This window comes from Aureobasidium melanogenum, assembly GCF_000721775.1.
Source record: "Aureobasidium melanogenum CBS 110374 unplaced genomic scaffold scaffold_27, whole genome shotgun sequence".
NCBI lineage: Eukaryota > Fungi > Ascomycota > Dothideomycetes > Dothideales > Saccotheciaceae > Aureobasidium > Aureobasidium melanogenum.
Genome location: NW_024470079.1, coordinates 286659 through 310949, shown reverse-complemented (window position 1 = coordinate 310949; position 24291 = coordinate 286659). Strand labels below are relative to the sequence as shown.

The 24291-nt window shown below is 49.3% G+C and overlaps 13 protein-coding genes across 13 annotated transcripts; 4 read left to right on the top strand and 9 right to left on the bottom strand.

The window, feature by feature from the left end:
• Positions 1–529: 529 nt before the first annotated feature.
• M437DRAFT_57871 (alpha/beta-hydrolase) lies at positions 530–1740 on the top strand (the record flags this gene model as incomplete). The annotated part of the gene is made up of 2 exons (XM_041023293.1): positions 530–802; positions 856–1740. 2 exons carry the CDS (start codon positions 530–532, stop codon positions 1738–1740), a joined length of 1158 nt encoding a protein of 385 aa, XP_040876127.1.
• A 156-nt stretch (positions 1741–1896) lies between these two features.
• Positions 1897–3593, bottom strand: M437DRAFT_58003 (putative P450 monooxygenase; the record flags this gene model as incomplete). The annotated part of the gene is made up of 3 exons (XM_041023318.1): positions 1897–1938; positions 1996–2140; positions 2206–3593. 3 exons carry the CDS (start codon positions 3591–3593, stop codon positions 1897–1899), a joined length of 1575 nt encoding a protein of 524 aa, XP_040876126.1.
• A 413-nt stretch (positions 3594–4006) lies between these two features.
• M437DRAFT_88045 (uncharacterized protein) lies at positions 4007–5026 on the bottom strand (the record flags this gene model as incomplete). Its single annotated transcript, XM_041028755.1, has 1 exon — positions 4007–5026. The coding sequence occupies one exon, from the start codon at positions 5024–5026 to the stop codon at positions 4007–4009; it is 1020 nt and encodes a 339-aa protein (XP_040876125.1).
• Positions 5027–6658: 1632 nt separating this feature from the next.
• On the top strand, positions 6659–8518 carry M437DRAFT_57990 (4-coumarate-CoA ligase; the record flags this gene model as incomplete). The annotated part of the gene is made up of 4 exons (XM_041023315.1): positions 6659–7239; positions 7312–7455; positions 7513–7975; positions 8039–8518. 4 exons carry the CDS (start codon positions 6659–6661, stop codon positions 8516–8518), a joined length of 1668 nt encoding a protein of 555 aa, XP_040876124.1.
• A 113-nt stretch (positions 8519–8631) lies between these two features.
• M437DRAFT_57886 (uncharacterized protein) lies at positions 8632–9148 on the bottom strand (the record flags this gene model as incomplete). Its single annotated transcript, XM_041023294.1, has 2 exons — positions 8632–8958; positions 9023–9148. 2 exons carry the CDS (start codon positions 9146–9148, stop codon positions 8632–8634), a joined length of 453 nt encoding a protein of 150 aa, XP_040876123.1.
• Positions 9149–9575: 427 nt separating this feature from the next.
• On the bottom strand, positions 9576–10286 carry M437DRAFT_57852 (uncharacterized protein; the record flags this gene model as incomplete). The annotated part of the gene is made up of 1 exon (XM_041023286.1): positions 9576–10286. The coding sequence occupies one exon, from the start codon at positions 10284–10286 to the stop codon at positions 9576–9578; it is 711 nt and encodes a 236-aa protein (XP_040876122.1).
• A 435-nt stretch (positions 10287–10721) lies between these two features.
• Positions 10722–10940, bottom strand: M437DRAFT_27715 (uncharacterized protein; the record flags this gene model as incomplete). The annotated part of the gene is made up of 1 exon (XM_041019123.1): positions 10722–10940. A coding segment is annotated over one exon (219 nt), but the record flags the coding sequence as incomplete, so codon positions are not given.
• Positions 10941–12244: 1304 nt separating this feature from the next.
• Positions 12245–12922, bottom strand: M437DRAFT_58081 (uncharacterized protein; the record flags this gene model as incomplete). Its single annotated transcript, XM_041023333.1, has 1 exon — positions 12245–12922. A coding segment is annotated over one exon (678 nt), but the record flags the coding sequence as incomplete, so codon positions are not given.
• Positions 12923–13992: 1070 nt separating this feature from the next.
• M437DRAFT_78547 (ATP-dependent RNA helicase fal1) lies at positions 13993–15297 on the bottom strand (the record flags this gene model as incomplete). The annotated part of the gene is made up of 3 exons (XM_041027007.1): positions 13993–14012; positions 14065–14958; positions 15009–15297. The coding sequence occupies 3 exons, from the start codon at positions 15295–15297 to the stop codon at positions 13993–13995; spliced, it is 1203 nt and encodes a 400-aa protein (XP_040876119.1).
• A 245-nt stretch (positions 15298–15542) lies between these two features.
• On the top strand, positions 15543–17196 carry M437DRAFT_57767 (uncharacterized protein; the record flags this gene model as incomplete). The annotated part of the gene is made up of 2 exons (XM_041023275.1): positions 15543–15632; positions 15784–17196. 2 exons carry the CDS (start codon positions 15543–15545, stop codon positions 17194–17196), a joined length of 1503 nt encoding a protein of 500 aa, XP_040876118.1.
• A 334-nt stretch (positions 17197–17530) lies between these two features.
• Positions 17531–18860, bottom strand: M437DRAFT_57866 (uncharacterized protein; the record flags this gene model as incomplete). The annotated part of the gene is made up of 2 exons (XM_041023291.1): positions 17531–18705; positions 18767–18860. 2 exons carry the CDS (start codon positions 18858–18860, stop codon positions 17531–17533), a joined length of 1269 nt encoding a protein of 422 aa, XP_040876117.1.
• A 444-nt stretch (positions 18861–19304) lies between these two features.
• Positions 19305–20114, top strand: M437DRAFT_57717 (uncharacterized protein; the record flags this gene model as incomplete). Its single annotated transcript, XM_041023265.1, has 1 exon — positions 19305–20114. A coding segment is annotated over one exon (810 nt), but the record flags the coding sequence as incomplete, so codon positions are not given.
• A 2786-nt stretch (positions 20115–22900) lies between these two features.
• Positions 22901–23950, bottom strand: M437DRAFT_78543 (ribosomal protein L1; the record flags this gene model as incomplete). The annotated part of the gene is made up of 3 exons (XM_041027006.1): positions 22901–22996; positions 23075–23639; positions 23718–23950. 3 exons carry the CDS (start codon positions 23948–23950, stop codon positions 22901–22903), a joined length of 894 nt encoding a protein of 297 aa, XP_040876115.1.
• Between the last annotated feature and the right edge of the window lie 341 nt (positions 23951–24291).

Here is a 24291-nt window from a genome sequence, read left to right as displayed (position 1 = left end):
TTGGGTCATTCCAACTCAAGGTGTGCCAAACGAGAAGGCGCTTATTCATAGATAGGCTTTGAAGGGAGGTAAGAGATGAGGATGTGAGGGAGTCTCGAAGGCGTCTTGCCAAGCCTGGCGTTCTTCACGCGTCGGCTAAAAAAAGAAGGTGCTTGCAGTGTGCCAACGTTCCAACCTTTCCACCGCTGGACATGTTGAATTGTTCAGGAGCCAAGACGTACTGTGGACGGCAACATAAGACTACAGATTAAACTCTCGTAACACATCTATCGCTGAACATCAGGTACTTCATGCCGTAGGTACCACCCGATGCTACCGAATTTGATCTCATCTCAGGGTCGAGCTCGCAATGATCTCCAAGGTGGATCTTCGCGAGATGAGGCGCATGCCCTGCACCACATCAATGAACAGATCCTGAAGTGGAGAAGAAGGTGATGAGTACAAAAGCGACCACTCTCGCAACCCTGCCGACAATCCCTCCTCCTTGGCTTGTTTCAAGTATTACGACTTGTATTTTTTTCCGCACCAAATGATCTCCTCAACCTTGTTCAGTCTCGCCTCTTTTGCGAGCGCTGCTCTCGCTGCGGCTGACTGCATTGGTATCAATGCTATTGCTCCTGGCTGCGCTTCACGAGAAACCTTGCATACTCGTGACTTTTTCTATATTGGAGGGCGTTACGTCGCTGGAGCTGCTGGCAATCTCACGTACGACCAGCTTTATGTGGAGAAGTTGACCCCTGCAACTGGCGTAAAGCAGAGCAAGCCCATTGTGCTCTTCCACGGTGGTGGTACGTCTGGAGTGGTGAGTAGAGTTTACAAAGATTTTCCTTGTGGCATTCGTGGCTGATTGCAAAGACATGGCTCAATACACCCGACAACCGTAAGGGCTTCGCATCTCACTTTCTGGATTATGGCTACCAAGTCTATATCGTTGATCAGACCAGCGTTGGTAGAGGGAGCGCAGAGGACCTCAGTGACTATGTCATGCGCATTGGTTCCACCGCTGAGATCAGTGAGAAGGGATTCACTGCTCCTGAACTTACCGATGCCTATCCGCAATCTCAACAGCATACTCAATGGCCTGGCTCAGGAGTCAAGGGCGATCCCATCTTCGACGCTTTCGAGTCGACATTCATCCCACTGACTAGCAATATGACTGTCCAAGAACTCTCCATGAGAGCTTCTGGTTGTCAATTGCTTTCTCTCATCGGTCCATCGTTCCTTATCTCTCACTCAATCGGAGCTTTGCATCCTCTACTTCTCTCCAACGATTGCCCTTCCTTGGTTGCTGGCAACATCAATCTGGAGCCTGGAAACATACCTTTCCAATCATACGTCGGAAATGCCACCTCCTCTGTTGGCCGCACGTCCGCTCGTCCTTGGGGCATGACAAACACCAGAGTCTCTTACGAACCTGCCATCAACAACTCCTCTGAACTCGCCTACAAACTCGTCGGAGAAGACACACCTGCCAAACGCAGCTGCTACATGCAAACCGGAACGATCCATAAGCTTCCCGAAATTGCCAAAGTCAAGTATATTGCTCTTACTGGCAGTGCTAGCCCTCACATCACATATGAGCACTGTGTCATTGATTTCCTGCAACAAGCTGGTGTTGCCGCTGAATGGATCAAGCTTGCCGATAAGGGTATAACTGGCAACGGCCACTTTGGCTATCTCGAGAAAAACAGTCCTCAGATTGCTGGTGTCGTTCATGAATGGATACAAGCTAATTGCTGATTCTATGCACATCGTATATAGGATAGCAAAATTGAGACAAATTTCCACAAACTTTACCGTGTGTTGTGTTTATGCACGAAGACGCAAGCGATAAGCCTAATCATTCGAATCGCCCATTCGAAGCTGTCTAGATGCAGATTGCGACATCCTGGGTGTTCAAGATGCTGTCTTCGTAAATTGAATCATGCACGTATGTTCCTATATGCCATTTTCAATCATCACAACTCCAAACGCAAAAACATCAGCTTGACTTACTGCTATCTCCGGGAAGGTCTCATCGTAGAAGACCTCAAATCGAGAAGTGATTCCCGGAGTCTTGTTTTCGAAACCTGGAGCAATGGATGTAGTGTACTCGCGATAGATGCCTACAGTCAAAGCCGTCATTTCTGCCATGGCCAAGCTATTTTGTGATAGCATTGTCAGCATGTATAGATGATTATTTTTTGGTTGTGAAGAGTCACTTACTGTACTCCTATACACATCCTGCCACCGCTTGAGAAAGCCCAGAACCATCTATTCATCAAGCTCACTTTATCCGCTGGTCCGAGCCATCGCTCGGGGTCAAATGTCAGTGGCGAGTCGAAGACATCAGCATTGCGATGCAGAGAGTATGGCGACATATTGACTATAGTGCGCGCAGGAATCTTATAGCCATCGATAACGCAGTTGGTAGGTAGCGAGCGAGGCTCTGAGGCCGGTAGTGGGGCGTAAAGGCGCAATGTTTCTTTTATCACGGCATCCAGATATGGCAATTTGTCGATGACATCGAGTCTAGGCATGCCATCTTCGAAGCCGTTTTCTGGTATCGAGCGCACTTCTTCAACCAATCGTTTCTGAATATGCGAGTTTTGCGGTTGAGATAACGCCCAAATCAGGAACATTAGTGTGTCTGCTGTCGTGTCGATGCCGGCGAGTAAGTGATCTGCACACTCTGATGCGATGTCAAGAGAATCCAAAGAGCGGGGACCTGATCCCTTGACACTCTCGTGCGAAGTCCATAATCGTGATACAATACTCGATTCTGAGGCTGAGATATCCAACTTGGTCTCTGCTGCATCTTTGAAGCCGTGGAAAGCTTCGAGCGCGTGCTTGCGAATTCCAGTATAGGTGGTTGGTTTCTGCATGGGCAATATTGGTCTAAGCAGGCGTTCTAGCAGACCTTCACGCGAGTACATCCATTTGGTCAATCTAGGCAGATGAACAGCAAACCAACTCAAGTAGCGGCGGGTCGGATCCACGATATCGTTGAGCAGAGCGCGATGTTGAGCATTGCCTTTGAGCGCAGAAGTGCCACCATGAGAAGGGCCATAAAGGAAATGAGTGATAGCATCGAGGGAGAAGTAATGGAGAGTGCTGAAGATCTCCTGTGGCCGCTCTCCTTGCGTCTTGAGTAGTGACAAGTATTGGGTGACCTTCTCCTGCACCATTCGAGCTGCAGGCCCTTTGAGCATCAGAGATTTCGAGTACGCGTTGGCGACCAGTTTCTTGCGTTCACTGTGGTCTTTGACGGACTCAAAGGTAAACAAGTTCTGTTTCCCATACACATCGAACATGCGATAGAACCATGTTCTTTCGAAACCACTTCCGGCTCCGTAGATGGTACGAAGAGCATTGAGGCTGTTGCAATGAACTTCGTTGGGACCGATGCGCACGATTGGACCGTATTCTTGATGTAGCGCATGAATTGTTCTCGTTCTAGTGCCTTTGAAGTCCTCCAGGGCCAAACGCCATTTGGTTAGAGCGAACAACTTCGGTCCAGGGATCTTGCTTTTGGGATCTAGGAACAGGGGCTCGACGACATTGTAGTATACTGCCGCCACAAGAGCAGCGAACAGGACGATGAGGGCCAGCATTTCACAATATGGTAATTGGTATATCAAAGCTGTCGTTCAGTACATATGTCGACATATAAGTCCTAATCGACGGGCATATGGTACAATGAGTGGCCAAGTGTCTTTTTTTGTCTCTTTACTTTACTGATTCCGCTATCATACTTCGGATAGCTCTGTTCGGAGGGGATGCTTTTACCCCACAGAGGCATGGTTCCGACCGATACTGATGTCGGACAGTCCGACAAAGGAGGTAACGGTCCTCGGGGCCATAGGCTACGACACAATGATCCTGAACAAGCACAAAGTTGCAGTATAAATAGAGTTTTTGGTGGGGGTCTACACGAGATATATACTTGTCGTGTTGTGTATAGTAAAAAAGAAAGACATGGCTGACATCCCTGAATCATTCAATGGTACTGTGCTCTTCCTCCACATCACTTCGGATCGGTTACAAGTCGGCTGTACACACTGCTCGTGTTGGAAGCAAAACTGTGGCCTCTGTTACGAGCAGAATTAAGTCGTCTGACCGAAGGCGGAGGCGCCAGCATTGAGGATGGCACACGCGATTGACTCGCAGGTGTATATGCTACCGGAACTCTTCTGGGAGCGAGAGGGCTGGGAGCGAGCGGGCCAGTGTTTTGTGCTGCATGGTTGTATGGCGTTGGTGCCCGTCTTGATTGGTAAAGATTTGTAGGTCGGGTCAAGGGCATGTGTACTGGCGGGGAGCTTGGGAAGGTGTCAAGCTCTCTTTCGGGAGAGGGCGGGTTTGTTATTAGAGGAGGGCCCATGTGGGAGGTGGGTGTGAGGAATGTTGACGATACCCGCCGTGATGTGTATAGGCTTGTCGTCTGTATGGGCGTGATCTCGACAGCAGGAGGTCGCTGGAGTGCAGTTGGTGCTATTTGTGGCAAAGTGGGAGCTCGTTGTGGTACAACAGGGATTCGTCGCGATACAGAAAGAGGCCGTTGGAGCTCGATAGGAATGTATTGCGACACAGAGGGGGTGCGTTGCGGTACAACAGGAGGAGCTCGCTTTGGTACAATAGGAGTCTGGTGTGATATTGAAGAGGTTCGTTTTGGTAAGCGCAAAGCTGCTGCTGGCTGCTTTGATGCTTCATCTGCTATGGCAGACACGACTGCCTTTGGTAGATGCTTGGGCGAGTACAAATGCGTACCATGAGGCGAAGGAACATATGCCGTGGGAACGCGCGAGGGATGATATGTTCGGGACGATTGTACATATGCCGTTGAAGGTTGATCAGCGCTCTCCACGCTACTAGTCGAGGCAATTGAACGTGAAAGACTAGGAGTCTTTGCCAGCAGAGGCGACTTCTCGATTGATTGACGGGGTGATGAAATACCGAGACCATTCGACTTCTCATCATTGGCATCGATTGTCGCTCGAAGGGGTGACGATATCCGTAGAGGTGACGAGGCGATGATTGGTGATAGCATTGAACGGCATTTGAAAGAGAGAGTCGAGTGCCGGGTAACCATCTGTGGAGTTCTTCTCTCGAGATCTGATGGCGACAAGCAGACTTCTGCTCGCCTTGATCCAAGCAGACCTGCTGCGAAGGGATCACGCGAAACATTATACGTGAAACATAAGACGAAGGAAACGATACTATCCGAAGCAAGTTAGTCACACGCATAAACACATGATACAAGCAACCACCTACAATGCCAGCATGCTGACCACCAAAGCCGTCCTTTGAACATAACAAATTCGGCCCTTCCTCCATAGGTCAGGAGTGTCAAAGTTTGCTGGTCGGCATGTCGGTTGTCTTGCAAGAGTAAAAATGATTCCCAGTCCAACTGTCGTGATCCACAACAGCACTGCCGTACATGACAAGAAGAGAATTATGACTTTGAAGAATGTTGCGCCTACTTTGGCCCATTTGCTGAATACGCTCTCCTGGAGACGTGTAATGAGAGTGTGTAAAGATATAACAAGAAGTGATGTTCCAGCCTATACATCATGTTAGTATATGCCTCATACGTCTACATACTAATGCTTAGACGACTTACTGCTGTGATGCAGATAACATCTGTCAAAAACAAGGATTTGTCAACCTTGGAAAGGGCGAAAAGAGAGATCTGGACTGGGAGAGTAAATAGACTGGACCAGAGTAGAAGTTGAAGAGAGATCGTGATGAGTAGATTCGTGAAAGAGTGTTGCTTGGAGTTGTTTAATGTTGTTGTCTCCATACCGACACTTGTGGAAGGTATCGAGATTATTGAGAATATAGTAAGAAAAATATCATCCAGGACATGTCATTGTTCTTCAAAGTACCACCCTGTTCTACAAAGTGGCGGGCATAGGAAAGGGAGAAGTGAAGGAAGCTGCAGCTTGAATTCCTCAAGGCACGCGACGCGTGCTTGCTTTTTGAAAGAAGGCCTAAAGCATCAGGTTCGATGATGTCCAAGTTTGGAATGCTAGGTATCAAACTAATTCCATGTTTCGGCGAGAAAAAAATGATGGTGACCTCTTTTGGTGAGTGAACAGACGGATTTAGACGGATAGGGCCAACGCTACTGTCGGAGCTGCGTTTCACCACGATGGCTTGTTCGCCTAACTGTTTCGATCATGTGTGGGAGAGAGAAGAACGATATCGTTGAGAAGAGTTTTTGCCTTCGCGGTCGTATCTTGATACATGTTGTGAATTCAAGTACCAAACACTACTTGCCTCAGAACAGAGGATCTTCTCAGCTCTTGTTCAGTATATGAGCTAGCTGGTCGCTCACCCGTCTGACACGCGACTATCACTTGGCCCTATCGCTTTCGGACCCGTGATGGCGTCTCAACATGGAAGGAGCCATTGTAGCAAAATGCCGAATAGACATGATGCTGCATATGGAAGCTGTGATGGGAAAGTCCCCAATCCCGAAAAATCGGTCAAGTGTTCGATCGAGGCTAGCTGCGGCTCTTGCGGGCCGCATGTCCGGGGACGTCACCCGCGTGGGGATCTTCACCCAGTCGTCTTCCTCGGTCATCGACGACATGTACCCCTCATTGTATAATGGCATACAAAATGGCAGTCGTCGCAAGTTGGACCGTGTTCCATCTACACCGTCAACATCGTCACAATGCCTCAGCAGTCGCCCTACCAGATTGATATCCCAGCCACCGACATTCTATCCTATGTCTATCCAGAAGGAAAGGAACCCTATGACCAGCCAATATGGACTGATGCCGACGACACTACAAGGTCGCTGTCGCCTAAACAAGCCTTAGGTTGGATCAAAAGACTCGGCATGGGACTCGACAATCTCCGAATCGCCAAGAACGAAGTGGTCATGATGTTTTCTACCAACCATATATTCTGTCCAGTCGCTTATCTTGGAGTTGCCGGGTCTGGTCGTGTGTTCAGTGGTACCAATCCAGCCTACACTGTCAAAGAGATTGCCTACCAGATTACCAATACAGGCGCCAAGCTCATCCTGGTCGATCCGAGTCTATTAGACAACCTTCTGAAGGCTGCGGATCAAGTTCAATTCCCTCGTGACAAGATATACCTATTCTTGGATGAACCCTGTAAACCGCAAAAGGGGATCAAAGACTGGAGCTCCTTCCTTCCATCACAGAAGGCAGCAGAGAGTTGGCAATGGCACCGAATGTCGGCCAAAGAATCAGCCGCCAATACAGCTGTGTTGAATTATTCATCAGGGTAAGAAATATGTGGAGATCATGATGCTCGACACATCATTGTGATAGTCAAGCGTTGACTGACAATTTCCAGGACTACTGGTCTCCCCAAAGGTGTCAAGGTTGCTCATCAGAATATCATTGCCAACGTCTGCCAGTCTCTGTACATGAGAGAACTGTCGCAATCCTATCCCGCAGGTCAGAAACCACCAGAAAGATTTTTAGGATTCTTGCCATTGTGAGTTGTTGTCAACGCACCAAAGTACTGCAGTAATGATGCTGATACCGAGAAAAGATACCATGCCTATGGACAGCTATGGTCAATTACTGCTGCCGCGGTCACAAGGACACCCTGCTACTATATGAGAGCCTTCAACTTCGAACCTTTCTTATCACACATTCAACGTCATCGGATCACACACATTCAAACAGCACCCCCGGTTCTTGTCATGCTGGCCAAACGACCAGAGACCAAGAAGTACGATCTGTCATCTCTGGTCAATATTCTCTGTGGTGCTGCACCGCTTAGTAAGGAACTACAGAACGAAGTCAGCACCAAATTCAACCTCAAAGTCGTACAGACTTGGGGCATGACAGAGGTTACATGTAGCTGTTTGCACGTTCCTGGCGGAATGGATGACCGAAGCGGAAGTGTTGGACAAGTTGACCCCAACTCGGAGATTAAACTCATCGACGAAAGCGGAAATGAAGTCACCAAACCAGGCCAGCGTGGAGAGATCTTTGTGCGTGGTCCCAATGTAAGTGCAGAAGAGCCAGGTAATTCCGTTCTTAGACGAGGATGTCTATTAACCTTGTTACAGATCACCCACCTTGGCTACTGGAGAAACGAAAGCGCCACAAAAGCATCCTTCGACAGCGAAGGCTTCCTGAAGACTGGCGACGTAGCCATCTACGATGAAAAAGGCTGGTTCTGGATTGTCGACCGCGCCAAAGAAATCTTCAAAGTCAACGGCTTCCAAGTTGCTCCGGCTGAACTCGAAGCAGTATTGCTCGAAAACGACGATATTGCCGATGCTGCTGTTTGCGCTCTGAACAAAGACCATGAAGATCTTCCGAGAGCATATGTGGTATTGAAAGCAACGGCCAAAGGCAAGGTAAAGGAGAAGGATGTGGTTGAGTGGATTGCGACGAAGGTTGCAAAGCACAAGAGACTATCTGGAGGCGTCAAGTTCATCGATGAGGTACCCAAGAGCCCGAGTGGTAAGATCCAAAGAGTTGTGCTGCGTGAGTGGGCAAAGAGAGATGCAGACCAAGGTGTAGAGATCAAGGCAAGATTGTAGACATTGTCGAGGGAAAATGAGACCACCTTTATATGGACATCCACACAAATAATTATAGTGTGACCTTCACCAAATTAATCACAAACTTAATTGACCTCAAAACAACCCATTAATCACCTCCTTGCAACCATCCACCTGGGCCACCAACTCCCTCTCCTCCACGTCCCTTCCCTCACCGTCCCATCCTCCTCAACCACAATCTCCCAACCACCCGATCTCATCGTCCTTCCCCACCACTTAAGCAACCACAACACTAACGACACAAATAGCACCGCCCCAAGAGTACAAAATACCGTGATGATAATGCTGAGTAAGGTGTATGTACTGCATTTGCATCCAAGTGCTGCGGTTCGTAGTTCGTAGCGTTCAGAGGCGAGAGGACAAACGGGGTGGTTGAGTGGTGAGAGGAGGTTTTTTGGTGAGGGGACGCAGGTGGAACTCTGTGGATGTTATGTGTCAATTGGGATCAGATCTTAGAATTTCGACAAACGGATCTCTTCTTACACTCGGGCACCATCCACAACTATACTTGCTTCTGAGACAGCTGTTGCAGTCTTGATTGCGCCAACAGCCTTTCCTTCTATCTGCTATACCCATGACATCTTCGACGACACTCTGTTGCTGCTCCATTATTGTATTGATATTATTGTGAAGAAATGATGATAGAAGATGGGACCGATTGTGATTGGAGAGATGAGGTGGTGTGACAGTTGCGGTTCCGAGCTATATCAATGACATCAGCGGGATGTCACGGAGACAGCTCCGGATGTTCGAGGTCATCCAACAGAATATCGAAACATCGTGTTGTGTTTGTAATTTCATTCTCGATTGTTTTCTATCTGTGGATCGAGTCGTTCTTGCTCTGCCTCTTAGTCCGCCTGATTTTCTCTCCTTTTGTCTGTCACTGCTCTTATAGGTACAAGTGATTTCTCTCTTCCTCAGTCTCCTGCTCTCCTCAAGGCTCCAGCATGAACCACGGTGAATTCCGAATATCTGACTTCTCCCTGACTCTCAGAATCCAACTAACGTTCGTGTAACAAGATAGCCGGTGTCTCCGTTACTGGTGGTCGAGGATCATAGGCTCAGCTCCATCGATGAGACCGACCGTGAAATTATACACACGGCGGTCGCTGATCATATCTTCCAGCTTACGTGCCTCTGCTGCAGCCGCGTAACATGCTAAATCCTTGAGTTTGTCACACACATGATCAGCGTTGATCTCGACCGAACGACATCCATCGCGAAATGTAAGGTAGAACGCATTGCCTGGACAAAAGACCCGGCCATGGCCAGGGAGATCGATGTATCGTTCCTGATCGTCATCATCATCATCCCATGTCGTCTCAAAAGAGTATTCGAGGCAGCTCAACTTGAAGTGCTGAAGGCTAGACAGCTCGGACATCATTTCGATATGCTCGCTCCAGAAATTTTGATTGAAGTGCTTGGTCCAGACAGACACCATGCTGAGTTCGAGGTGTTTTAGGTGAGGTGTGAAGAGATGTTTGAGGTAAGGTGTGAAGAACGGCCGTAAGTGGTCAATTACAAAATCGGAGCTCTTGGCAATCTTGAATCGAGTAATAATCTGGGTTCTCAGCCAGGTGTATGATCCTTGCACAGGCACGTTGGTCATCTTTTTGGAACGAGCTCCGAAGTCAGCATTTTCGAGCTCCAAACATTGCGACTCGCTATCATATGACGATCGGTGTGATCGACCGCCACCTAGGTAGATGCTGAGAGGTGTGAGGCTTGACTCAAGGACTTTGTGCATAGCCGCATCGAGTCTTGCTCGGGTGTCATATGTATGAGTTGTGAAGAGATCAATCGTAAGAGAGTTGACGGGACATCTTGCGCGCCGAGCTGCATAGATGGTCTGCTCAAGTGTTTCCACTGTCTGATAGCCAATATAAGTGGATGGTGATTGGTAAAGTTGCATCCATCCGCAGCATCTCTTTGGCACTTCGTGTCCGAAGAGTCCAACTTCGGCACTGTCACCTATGCCTGGATTGTCACAAATGCTAATGGCTATGGGGCCAGAGCGAGATCTCAGGTTTCGGGAGACACGCTCCATACGCCGTGAGAAGCGTCCCGTCTTCACGTAAGCATTGAAATACAAGCCACGGTTCTTTTCGTTGGTGGTGAAAGCCCATAACCAATCAGGGTCTTCGGTCGTCTTGATGCGTCTGGCGCTAGCGATGGAAACGACCTTCACGCACTGTCCGTATATGGGATGTTCTGCGATGCTCACTAGTTTATCGATACTGTAAGGAGAAACAACATGGGTCCTCTCAGTGAAGTTAACCTTGGCGAATCGTGGAGTAGCGGCATCACAGAGTTTCTTGCAGACGAGACGGACAGTCGATATGTCTTTTTCGGGAAGATGATTGAAGATCTCGACGAGGACTTCGGTTGGTAGATCAACCAGTTCTAGAGACTGGTTGCGGATTGAAGTCGCCTGATTTGTGTAAGCGCTGGATCTCAGGGCAGAATTTTAGACTGGCTTACCATGCTTGATGTTCTTGTTGTGTTGTGTGATGGGTCCAGATGAGTGATCCGACTGATGCAATAAGGTATGCAAGGCGTGTGCAGTGCGCGTGGCCCGCAACGAGTGCGACTGCGCTGTGTCTGTTGAGATGGTGTTTTGTGAATGTAAGGAGTTGTTGACGCGCTGATCGTTGTGTTGTGAGTGCTCGCAGACAGCGAGTCTGGTTGAGTGAAGACGAGGGCGAGGGTGGAAGTGAGAGTCTCAAGACGCTGATCCTCACCGTTTGTTGATAGTTATGGATAAACACAACCGCCAAGGCAGGTGTCAAAAAGGGAACTTTACACAAACAGCTCTCGAAGTTCTCAAGCACGCACTATGTACTGCGGCAGCCATCACCAGCAAGTGCTCAGTGTTGGTCGTCCGCGGTTCATTCTACGTGTGCAGTTTTTGAGCCTACCATTTATGGGTGCAAAGCAACTTCTCTTCTTTCAGCTACTTTCTGTGTTCCTCTATGTGCCTTGCCCTTTCCCCTGAATGTCTTCTTATTCCTCGATCTAGTTATCCCTTCTTCTGTAAAACAACTCGAATCCCTTGGTTTTAGGTAATGGTACACCGGCGCATACAACCCTGTAGTCAGTGACCTCACGGGTCGTTTCGATCTCTTCAACCTTCTTCCTCTCTGCGGCAGCTGTGTAGGCCGCCAGATCCTTCAGTTCCTCGGAGATATCGGCACCTTGAATCTCAAACTCGAACTTACCGTTAGGAAAGATAAGAAGCAACCTTTGCCATTGAGACCGATATGTTCCAGATTTGGTTCGCATAACAGGATTGTTCCAGTCGTTGTCTTGTTCTAGATTGTAGTGAAGGTGGTGAACTTTGCAGTAATTCAAATTTGGCATTTTTGATAAACGCTCAAACATGTTGCTGTAAAGATCCTCCGCAAAGAACATTGGGTCAAAAACTATGTGTGCAAGCGTGACGGTCCGGAGAGATTGTGCCAAATACATGTCAAGGGACACAAGACGACTGACGTCAATCTCTTGGAGGCAGAGCTCCGAGAGAGACTTACTTGTAAGGTGTTGGAGGATGTCATCCAGAAAGAGAAGGTCGGCACGAGGGTATGAGCGGCACCAGAGCGAGTTTGACGCCGAGAAGCGTAGACAGTTTTGCAAGTGCTTATACTCCAGTGTACCGGTGTTGTACCATCGGATTCGAAGGTCCATGGACAAGTCCCGTGATTTGAGAAGCTTCCCGATCGCCTTTTGTGTCTCGCCTTCCGCGTCATAGCAAGAGTGACGGGCCAAGTCGACTCCAAGACCGTTAATGCTGATTGAAGCCGCGCGCATCTCTGCAAAGAGAAGCTCGAGTGCTTCGGGCATTTCGAGGACAGTTCCGAATTTGGCAGTCTCATAGAAGTCTTTCTCACCATAGAACAGTTTTCGTTTTGGAATCATCGGGCAGTCATGGCGACAATATCGTTCCAGATAATAGTCCTCGTGCACACCGATGGCAATCGAGTCAGAATGCTGCTTGATGTTGGACAAGGCTTGTTGCATCAGCTCGCTGAACCTACCAGATCTGATAAAGGAGTTATCTACCACGATGCCGTCGTTCTCGCCAACATCAGATTCGAGGACAGCACGAAGAGTGCGGGCAGGACAGAGAACAATGTTCTTCAAGTAAGCGCCGAAGGTTTCATGGGCACTGATCGCGAGGAGGACTTTGAAGCTGTCTTCAGTGACGTTATGGCGCCTAGTCTCGAAGTTTCGTACGGCGAATGGCTTGTTTGCAGTGGCACAGATGAGTTTGCAGACCAAGCGCAGGTTGATCAGATCTGCACTATCAACGAGCCAGAAGATCCTGCCCAGCATCTCGGTGGGCAGAGTTGCTAGTGTAAGTCTTCTGAAAGCTGAGCCGGCCATGGGGATTGTGTCGGGGGAAGACGTTGGGTCATCCATCTGTTGGAGCTGTCAGCGATGGCAACCGAAAGCAAACACCGAGATACCGTGCGCAGAAAGCAGAGGCGGGTATGATTACAGTTGGTGGCTTGACTTACATTTGCGAGGATGTGTGCGCATGTATAAGACGCGCGCTTGAACAAGATAGAAGTGACTCTGCGGAGAGTTCAGGTAGTTTTGCTGGACCGACGAGATGATGTGCAGCTCAAAGCGCAGGCAAGGCAGTCGGCCCCTGTTCAGGTGTTCGAGAGATGGGTTGTATTGGAGCGAGTGACGTTGATGATCTGGTCAGAGTGTTGTTGATGGAGGGAAGATATCGCAGTGGGAAGCGAGCAAAGTGACGCGTCGTTTGTGGTGAAAACAGAAACTACCATCGTCAACGTAACTCGCTGAGTGTTCAGTTAATTTTCAGGCCTTCGAAGGGATGAATGCTGTGAAGTGAATTGTTCCGACTTAGTGGCTCTTATTGGTCAAGGTCTTAGTGAGCTGAGCTCGTGAGGAGAGATTTCTACCTACTGCTTCAAGTCTGCGTCTATGTAGGTCCTTTCCAGCATCGAGCCTCGTGCATTTCCTATCCCAACCGAAGTGGCCAGGTGGCTTCATGAATGCTTCTTTCTGGGTGGCCAGCCCTTGCGTGTCTTCTATGCATCTCCGCTCACTAGGCGATTTGAGGGCTCTCCCTGGGTGAAGCACATATCTCTGTTTGTAAGTCCAGCTAGCAGAGGTGGCGGGTGATAGCGGGTACGGTTGAGAACGCCAGCAGACCCAGAATGTTAGTAGGCTCGATAAGCTCGAGAATATTCAGGTCACCATGATCTTCAAACTCGTGAGTGGTGACAGATTTGGTATTGGCTAGATGCACGTCTTGTCAGCCTTGACTCGATGTAGGATGAAACTAGAAACAACACTGACCTTGTTGGCTACATGGCCCATTTCCTCCGACTTTATGCTCTGTATGGCACCTTTTCAACTTCAATCGACTTGGGAAGCCCAGAAAAACGTATGAAAAACGACGTGATGCACCAAATGGTTGCTCAGGTAAGAAGATCGGCGACTACAACACGTTAGTGATACATCACCCACCAGCTCAAGTTCTGCCAACTTACCGTTCATGGGCATCTCATCAATCTGAGTAGAGTAGTAAAGCTCGATGTCACGAAGGATTCTCACATCCTCACTGGTGACAAAATTGATGGCAACACCCTTGCGACCAAATCTTCCGCTACGGCCGATTCTGTGGATGTAGTTTTCACGGTTGCTAGGCAAGTCGTAGTTGATGACAAGCGAGACTTGCTGAACGTCAATACCACGAGCCCAGACATCGGTAGAGATGAGGACTCTCGAGTTGCCCTGTCTGAAGTCTTGCATAATGCTGTCACGCTCCTTTTGAGGCATCTCGCCGTGCATAGAGGAGACAGTGAAGTTAGCCTCACGCATCTTGTCGGTAAGCCAGTCGACCTTGCGGCGGGTGTTGCAGAAGATGACGGCTTGTGTGATGGTAAGGGTGTCGTAGAGATCGCAAAGGGTATCGAACTTCCATTCCTCCTTCTCGACAGCGATGAAGTATTGCTTGAGACCTTCGAGAGTCAATTCATCACGCTTGACAAGGATACGGACGGGGTCGGTCATGAACTTGGTGGTCATGTCGAGCACATCGTAGGGGAGAGTGGCTGATACGACAACGACCTGGGTGGCAGGAGGGAGGTAGCGGTAGACGTCGTAGATTTGCTCACGGAAACCACGGTTGAGCAGCTCGTCGGCTTCATCCAGAACGAGCATCTTGATATTGCGTGTGCGAAGGTTGCGGCGACGGATCATGTCAGCGACACGTCCAGGAGTACCAGAGACGACATGTTGACCGTGGTCGAGCTTGCGGATATCTTCGCCAACGTTGGTACCACCGATACAGGCATGACACTGAACGTTCATGTAATCGCCGAGGGCCATAACGACGGACTGGATCTGGGTTGCCAATTCGCGAGTGGGAGACAGGACGAGGGCTGAAACGTCAGAGAAGATCGCGAGAAAAGCGCAAGAGTATTCAACATACCTTGAGTCTCGCGTACGGCGGTATCGATGACCTGGAGAATAGAGATAGAGAAGGTGGCAGTTTTACCAGTACCGGACTGGGCTTGGGCGATAGTGTCGCGACCTTTGCAGATCTGAACGATGGCGCGCGACTGGACGGCAGAGGGAGACTCGTAACCATATGCGTAAATTCCACGGAGCAGGTTCTCCTTCAAGTGCATGGCCTCAAAAGTAGGCGCGACACGGACTTCCTTGGATGTCGAAAACTCCATGCGCTCCTCCATCTTGCGGTCGATTCCTCCTTCCGCCATGGTGGATGATGTGTCTGATCGGTTTACGGGGATGGTTCAAATGGCAGGCGCGGTGGGAGAGAGGATCCGGAAAGTACAAGTCGTAATGGTAAAAAGTGGCAGTGACGTTCAAATGTAAAGAGGAATAAAGCTCGAAGGGCAAGAACGACCAAGCATGCACAGACCTCCTCCATCGCTCGCCGCGCGCATTCAAACTATACCAGCCATCATCTTTCTTTCATTCCCATTCACACATATCCACCGCAATGCTGTTAGAAGACTTGCGCAATACAAGAGAAGACCTTGAGCGTCTTGAGCAGGCTATAGCCGAGCGCTCACTCGAAGAACCGAAACATGTAAGCTTCCATCCTCTGCGATCCAACAATTCCCTTTCGCTGTGCTTTTGTCCTTCAAGTTCTTCTATTGACCACCAGCATAAAACTCGGAGAAGAAGAACAAAATCCCTGGATAGTATCAATCAAAGACCAAGCGCTGACGACATCACAGATTCGAGACCGCCTATCAAGAGACCATCAGATCGCTGCCTTTCTCGATCGCATAAAGTCGCAATCAACTCGCGCAGTCAACCTGTACAAAGACAATGACGGCAGCCGTCTACGCGAAGTCCAATCAATCTCTACTGGCGACACATTCGACGAGTTCTACAAGCAACTGAATAACATCAAAGACTTCCACAAGCGCTACCCCAATGAGCCTGTCGAGAACCTGGAGCGCGCATACAAGCGCAGAGCTGTCGGCGAAGATGCTCCTTTCCCCTCGGAGATTGATACTATGTTCACTGGAGAAGAAGCTTTTGGTCGCTACTTTGACATGAACGCTCTGCATGAAGACTATATCAACCTGCCTGGTTCGAAGAGGCGCATCACATATTTACAATATTTGGACACATTCGACGAATTTGAGGGCATGCCTAGGCCAGACAAGCTGAAGGATCAGTATTTCCAATACCTAGGCAATCTGGCCACCTACCTTGAAAGCTTCATGCGACGAATCAAGCCTTTGGAGGATCTGGATAGACTGTTCATCAGCTTCGACGAGGAGTTTCAAAAAGCGTGGGAGAAGGACGAGGTGGCAGGCTGGCAGCTGAACACAAAATCAACAACAGACGGACCCGCAACAGAAGGCACAGGCGAAGGCATATGGTGCCCGGATTGCGAAAAGGAGTTCAAGAACGACAACGTCTACAAGGCCCACCTGACAGGAAAGAAACACATCAAAAATGCAGAAGCAAGAAAACAACGCTCTGCAGACGGAGCAACATCCACAGATGGCAGTTATAATGCAGCAACTTCGGTGCACCGCCTAAAAGAGAAGGCGGTGGCCGAGCGCGAACACCGTATCCGCAAACTTGCCGCCGCGATGCAGACCGAACGCTCCGACACACGCGCCAACGTCGAACGCAAGGCAGGCATGACAGACAAGGAACGTCAGCAAGAACTTGCCGCGCTATACGCCGAGACCCTCGAACAAACCGCCGACCCAGCCGCCAACGATGCCGATGACCAAGACGAAGAAGGCAAGGTCTACAACCCCTTAAAACTGCCTCTGGGCTGGGACGACAAGCCCATCCCCTTCTGGCTGTACAAACTGCACGGTCTGGGTGTCGAATTCCCCTGCGAAATCTGTGGCAACTACGTGTACATGGGTAGAAGAGCATTCGACAAGCATTTTGGTGAAGCCCGCCATCTGTACGGTTTGAAGAGACTTGGCATCACCAACTCCAGCATGTTCAGAGATGTCACAGGGATTGAAGAAGCAACAGAGTTGTGGAAAAAGCTACAGATGGATAAGAAACAAGAATCTACGGCTAGCGATCAGGTTGTGCAGATGGAGGATGGAGAAGGCAATGTCATGCCTGAAAAGGTGTACTACGATTTGCAGAAGCAGGGATTGCTATAGAGTGGATTTTGGCTCTGGCATGAAGAATTGGAGAATGAGACGAGGGTATGATAGAGATAAAGCTACGATATCCTTTCGTCTCACCATGAGCGTGCTTCTATCGTTGTTGTCTCGTGCAGTAGGTCACACGATTGTCGGATATGATGGTGTGTACTCGGAGTCTGGGAGATCGCTATTCGACTCCGTCTTGGTCATTGCAATGATCAGTAATCATTCTTCGAGGAGACATAAAGACAAAAGTTCAATATGTATATACCTTATATCTTCAGACGCCCAAGATATCGCTTCTCTATCGAAATGTCCGAACCAAGACTAAAGCATCCAATTCCGACTCTTACATCTTTGCCTCAGCAGCCAAGAAACCCTTCTCAACCACCGCACTAATAAGCTGATTCGCAATAGCAGTGCCCGGCGGCAATCTCAAATCACCTTCTTTATACTCTGCCTGTGGACCTTCATCCAACCCACTAGTCCCCACTTTCAATGCCTTCCTCACCTCATCAAAAGTGAACCACTTGGCATCCTCCAACTCTGGGTCATTTCCAAGGTCAATAGTCTCGCCCTCAGGAACACTCTGTCCAATGGCGCCAATCATGAGGTTTGCAGGATAAGGCCAGGGTTGTGTAGAGTGGATAATCACGCGTCCCAGATGGATTCCAGCTTCTTCCCAGACTTCGCGGCGAGTGGCTTCTTCAATTGACTCTGCGGGTTCGCAAAATCCGGCAAGGGTGGAGTACCAGTATTTTGGGAAACGCTTGCTGCGGCCGAGGAGGAGTTTGTCGCCTGCGTGGTTGACGACGGCGACGATGATGGTGGGGTCTGTGCGTGGGAAACTGAGGTTGGAAACGCCTTTTCTGGTTGCGCAGGCGGGGCGGTCGATACTAGAGGCGGGGGTGTTGGAGGTGGAGATTGCGGTTGCGGAGAGCGAGGCGGAGTCTGTTGGTGGGCAGGTACGCTTGAAACCTCCATTGACGGACAAGGTAGGGTGGCCGCATTGAGCACAGAAAGGGTTACGCATGTTCCAGTCGAGCAGTTGGCGGGCTTCGGCGTAGATTGCTGCGTCGCCTGCTACCAGGTCCATTGCGCGGCCTTGTTGGAAGGTAAGGCCTTTGTCTTCGCAGGCCTTGATTAGGTCGTTACATTGCTGTGTCAGAGGATCCTTGGGAGTGACATCGATGGCAAAGTATGGAGCACCCTTGTGAACGGCATTCTTTGCTTCGTAGCTGAAAGAGTTGTCCTTGACAGACTCGTCCAGACCGAGGAAGATCATCTGAGGAATGTAGGTCTTGGAGTTGAACGTCTCGATCATCTTGTCCTCGGGGATGGAATAGGGATCTTCGCCGATGATGGACTGGACATCTTTGTATTGAATGTAGGCGAGGTTGGCCTTGTCCTTTGTCAATGGCTGCAGATTGTTGCAAGGGAGGAACTTGGTCGAAGGGTGCTTGAGAGCTCCAGACAGGAAGACATTGTCGCTGCGGAGGAAGCCAAATCGGTTCAACGGTGAGCCTGAGTAAATTCTATCAGCACTCTTTCCTTGTAACGAGCAGGAACAGAAGCAGTCGATTACCAGAGAAGTAATTGGCAACTTCCCTGCCAAACTTCCTCGTCAGCATTGAATCGAGCTCAGGGTGTGCAGGTTGAGGGAGAGCAGGTGTAGGCATCTTATTGCTGGGCAGTCTCGACTTGGATTCTATCAAGACGAAAGAAGAATAGCAAAAGACTTCCTTACCTCTTCCGTGTTTAGTTTTGGATAGGTCGACATGTCGTCACAAGGCCTCGGCTATTGGTAATCCATGTCGCGGAGATAGTGAAGTCAATCTAATCTTATCCATCTGTATACTTACACCTTTCATTAACCACCAGCTCGTCATTTGCGACAATCGCATTGCACCTTGCTGTCGCATCTTCAGTCCAATACCGTAATCATGAGCGGCTTCTACGTACATCTCTCCACCATGCATACACCAAAATCAACTTGCTGACCACGTCCACTACAGCTCCCCTCCTCGACAGCAACAACAGCAACACCTTCCCCCCTCACCTCCCCGCCATCTCCGAGAGCCAATCCCTTAGAAACCAGACGACAGCGATATGACACCTACTCCGACTCAGACGACGACGATAAAACACCCTTACCCTTCCCACAAGCTCTCCCTCGCTCCGATTTCCTCACCCCAAACTTTACACCAGAAGCCTACCTCTCTACTCTCCACAACAGACATCAAACCCTCGAAGACTTACGCAGCGACCTACGCCAACGCTCTCAATCCATCTCTACAGAACTCCTCGATCTCGTAAACGCAAACTATGAGGAATTTCTGTCTCTAGGACTGAGATTAAAAGGCGGAGAGGAAAAGATCGAAGAAGTTAGAGTCGGCGTCCTAGGTTTCGGCAGAGAAGTAAGCAGCGTACGCGATCTCGTCGCCTCACGAACCCAAGAAGTCGGAAACCTGCTAGAAGAGAAAAAGAAAATCAAAAAGGATGTCATGGTGGGCAGACGCCTACTCGAGATTGAAGAAAGACTAGAAGATCTGGAAGCTCGTTTGATGGTCGAACCAAACAACTCGCTATCTGCAAACAACCCTTCTGCAAACGATCTAGACTCGGATGACGAGGATGACGAAGACGAAGATGGGGATACGACTACTTCGACTACGCTTTCTCGGTTGAGGAGACATGCGCAAGCATATCTCTTGCTTACACATCTTACGCAAAAAGTTCTCGATCATCCTTTTGTGGTAGCGCAACAATCTCGACTTATGCGCGTGAGGAACACACTGTTACTGGATCTGAGGACGGCTCTCAAACAGGCACAAGCGGCTGGTGTAGGAGGGAAACAATTACTCGACTTCTTGGTCATATACAGGGAGCTAGGAGAGACGGAAGAGGGTGTTGGAGCTCTGAAGGGAGTTTGAGCAGCATGACACGAGTATCGATCGAGCTCCGCGGAGTGACAAATAAACCGAACTAGTGAAGGAATGAGAGAAGATGCAAACCGCCTCACGAATGGCCAACTTTGCACACCAGTCTACAGGACCTCCAAGCTCCATGAGGGGAGTTCCCTATCTTGATCGGAGGGGCACCCTATATCTAGCCCACAATCAACGATTTCCAGCGCCTGGATTGCGCGAGACCTGAGATACAACATGTGTTTCTTGTTTGGATGCTACTTGCTATCGCATAGTCGAACAGTAACACCTATTCATATACTATTGTAGCAGTGCTTTAGAGAGCTGAAAAGGAGAAGCAAGAAACGTATGAAGAAAGAGCATTTTTCTCTACATCATAATTCTTTCTGCTCTTTGTATTCTTTCACCCCTCTTTCCCTGGATTACACTTGACTCTTCCGGTGTATGCTTGCCTTCTTCTTGCTTATTCTGTGTTTTCTGATCCTTCTCTTGACTTCTTCATCGACGTCCTTCGCTGAGTTTTGCTTGTGTTGTGATCACCTTGGATGCCACATCATTTGGTGGTCTTGTTCAGCTCATCGATTTTCTTCTTTGCAACCTTTCGCTGCGTTTCAAGCTGTCCGCGTCTCTTCTTGAGTTCCTCGCGATCCTCGAAGACCTGCAGGTGATCTTTTTTGAGCTTCTCGTGTTCTTGCGTAAGCCTTATACCTCTTCCGTTGTGCACGGCGATGTCCGATTTCGTCTTTTCGCTTTCTTGGAGGTATCGTTCCTTCTGTTTCTCGATTCTCTTTACTTCTTGCTGAAGTCTTTGTTGCTCTTGATGAATCCTGGCTTCTTCTCTCTTGTGACGTTCCCTGACGAGTTTGAGTTTCTCGCGCTGATCGTCGAGTGTGTCAAGTTCTTTGCAGCATTCTTCCACCTTCGAATTCAGCAGTACACACTGCTTTTCCATCTCGATGATCTTGGAGTTGAGGCGTGCATCTTCGTCGTCCAGGTTTTTGATCTCTGCCAGCAGCTTCTTCTTTTCCTTGATGTTAGCAACCTTCGCCTGACGCTCTGCGATTTCCTTTTCAAGCATTTGGCTTTCTTCGTCGAGACCGTCTGCTTCGACAACAACTTCATTTGATCCTTCGTCGCCCGGCTGCTTTCTCTTGCTTCGCTCCACAGCGAGCAGTGTTTTGGCGGTTTCCATTATGTTTTCCAATCTTGCGGCTTCAGCCTCATCGAACTTATCAGTATTGTTTTGCACATTATCGGGTTGCTTTCTGTTGTCGTTCTCGTCAAGACCTTCTGAAGAGGTGGAGGTACCTTGCAGCACAGCCTTGTTCTTCTTGTGTCTGCCTCTACGAATGCGGCGACCGTGACTTTGAGGTTTGACTAACCCCTTTGCTCGATCCTCGGCTTCATATTTTTCGAGAGTTTGCCGCGGAACACCACAAACAACAAATGTGCGGCGGTTGTCCCATCGACAGGAAACAGGGTCGCTTTCGGCATCTTCTGACTCGTCTGAGAGTGGCTTAGGACATGATTTCATCCTCTCGAAGAATCTCTGTCGGAATAGCATGACTAGTTCGAAGTTTTCGTGTCCAACGCCATAGTAGGAAAATGCGTTTGTGATCATAAGCTCAAATTCGTCCACGACATAGTCCACTGCGAGATAGTCGCCGTTCGAGATACCCTTCTCAATGATGTCGAGATCAACATGGCGTTTGACCACCTTCTGATACTCAGGATCATTCAGCAAGACAGACAATGGTTCTTGATCTTTAAGAAACAGACGACCAGCTTTTGTCGTTTTCATGCTCCGCGTTATGGATAGGAGAAACCTTTTCTGGTTCTTTGTCATCAGACCATCATCGTAGCGAACGGTGGGCCAATTGTTGTTTGTTGGAGCAGCTATAGAGAGCGTAGCAGAGCCTGGAACATCGTCTTGATTGCGTTTAGCAGTCTTTACGCGTTTCAGTGAGGAGTTGGATGCTTCGGACTCGGAGTCAAGCGCATCTTGACGATCACGCTTTTGACTCATCACGTTTTAAATGAAAAGGCTCCGCCTTGACTGGGGCCAACTGTAGAATATTTCTGGTGTGAGTGGCTGCTGTACTCGTGTTATTCTCGACCGAGGATGGATCTGACCAAGTGAAGAACTTACCCTTTGAGGTTTGGACATTATGGCTGACGAGACAACAACCCGAGGCGCGAGTGAAAGGCTTGGTATTGGTAGGTCTTTCTTGTTGACGCGATGGATGTGAAAGTGAAATTGCTTAGAGCGAAATTGGCTCTGGGAGAAACGTGGTTCAAACAGCAGTGGGGATGCGGCGATGCCTTCCAGTCGTGCGTTGTGATGAATCTCAGGCCGCTAGCAGTGAACAGCAAAAGGTGGTTAGCGGAGCTTGCAGAACCTGCGATTCTGGTCGGCTTGATTGATTGGTAGAAGGTGCAACTGTGAGGTGAAGAAGAAGTGCAGAAATGCACACTCTATCCTAATCGCCCACCTGAGTGGAGATGGGTGACGACCTGGTCAACAAGACTGAAGTGAGAGGGTAGTGTGCTGCAGTATGTGAGGAAGAAGAGAGGCTCTCGGCGGGTTCGCAGGCACGGTAGTAAACACAGCTAGCATGTGAGCTTCACATGTGACCAGGGGGCAATTGTTTTTCGAAACAAAGCTCAATCTCTTTGGGATGGCATTTTTTACGGGGTCATGAATATTTGAATAGTGATACAAAATGGTACAGAACGAGAAGGGGCGCATGAGAAGTCGGGTATATGTACAATGCTTTACCTGCTTGCTTTTGTTACATGGCAGTTGCGAGGTCCTTTGTGGGTATCGAGTCAGGACCTCTGAGGTCGCCGTTCAGACTGAGACCAGGTCCGTTGGTTGATGAGAGGACCTGTGATTTGTTAGCCACCATTCTTGCGATGTACAATTCCTTCCGCTAGGAAAGAAGTCCGAAAGTATCTTCACTTACCACCTCATGAATATCCTTTGCGATTCTGTCGCTCATACCGGCCATGTCCTTCTTGACGTTCTCGATGAAGCTTCTGATATTGCTCGACAACTCCTCGGGCGTCATACCCAACTGTCCAATAGCCATTCTGATGACACCCAGACGTTCTCTGTACTCGCTTGCACCAACCATGTCCTGCACACTTGCTGCAACATCCTTGACGACTGTTCCGGTCTTTGCGCTGGGCATCAAGCCTCTAGGACCAAGAATTCTTCCCAAAGCTGCCTTGTTCATCTTTGCAAGCGAGTCCTGGTGGCAGAGACAGCGGTCGAACTCAATGCGGCCCTCCTTTACAGCGTCGAAAATGGCTTCCTCTCCGACCAAGGTTGCACCAGCTTTTTTTGCGGCAGCGGCGGCCGATGAGTTGGGATCACAAATGACAGCGATGCGGAGGTCGGTCTTTACGGGATGTGGGAGGCGGATACGGTTGCGGACTACAGGACCGTTCTTGAGGGATTTGAGGCGGAGGTGAAGTTCGTACTTGGAAGATGTTGGTGCGCGACCAACTTCTGTTGCGCGAAGGTATCTGGATGATGCTGTCAGCTTGCGCCTCTCTCACAGTCTGATTCGAAGGAGGAGCTGGATGTAGTGTTGGGACTCGTACCTCATGGCATCGACCAGAGGGAACTGAATTGCGTCTTTCAAGTCATGGTTGATGAAAGTAGTCCTGCTCTTCTTCTTGCGCTGCGATGTGGGCAATTCCTTGCGCTTGTACTTTTGAGCGTTGGCACTCTGTGCTGCACCACGCTGTTGTATCGAGATTGAAGGGACGTAGAGGTTTGGTCGTAATAGAATTGTTCGTGTCAATTGCGACAAGCAGGTCCTTGAGGAAGCCATGGCGACTGTATGTGATGTCAAATGTCAATACCCAGCCAGTAAATGTTCAACTCTCAACTTCGCAGTCGGCTCGGCGATGCCAAGATTTTGGAACCCATCGCGGCTGTTTCCGCTGCTCGACCAATACCAGTCTTGTTGTCCGAACGCGACGGGCAGCAATCACGCTCCGGTCGTTCACATGGTTAATGGCATTTCCATGGTTTGCGTGCTCGAGTTCCCAACTACATCTCCCGTTTTCATCCTGGCTTTTGCCATTTACAAAATGTCCCTTGTCTACATCATTTGAAGTAGCATCGAGCGGCGTGCATCATGGAAACTTCATTGCTTGAGCTGAAGCCAGC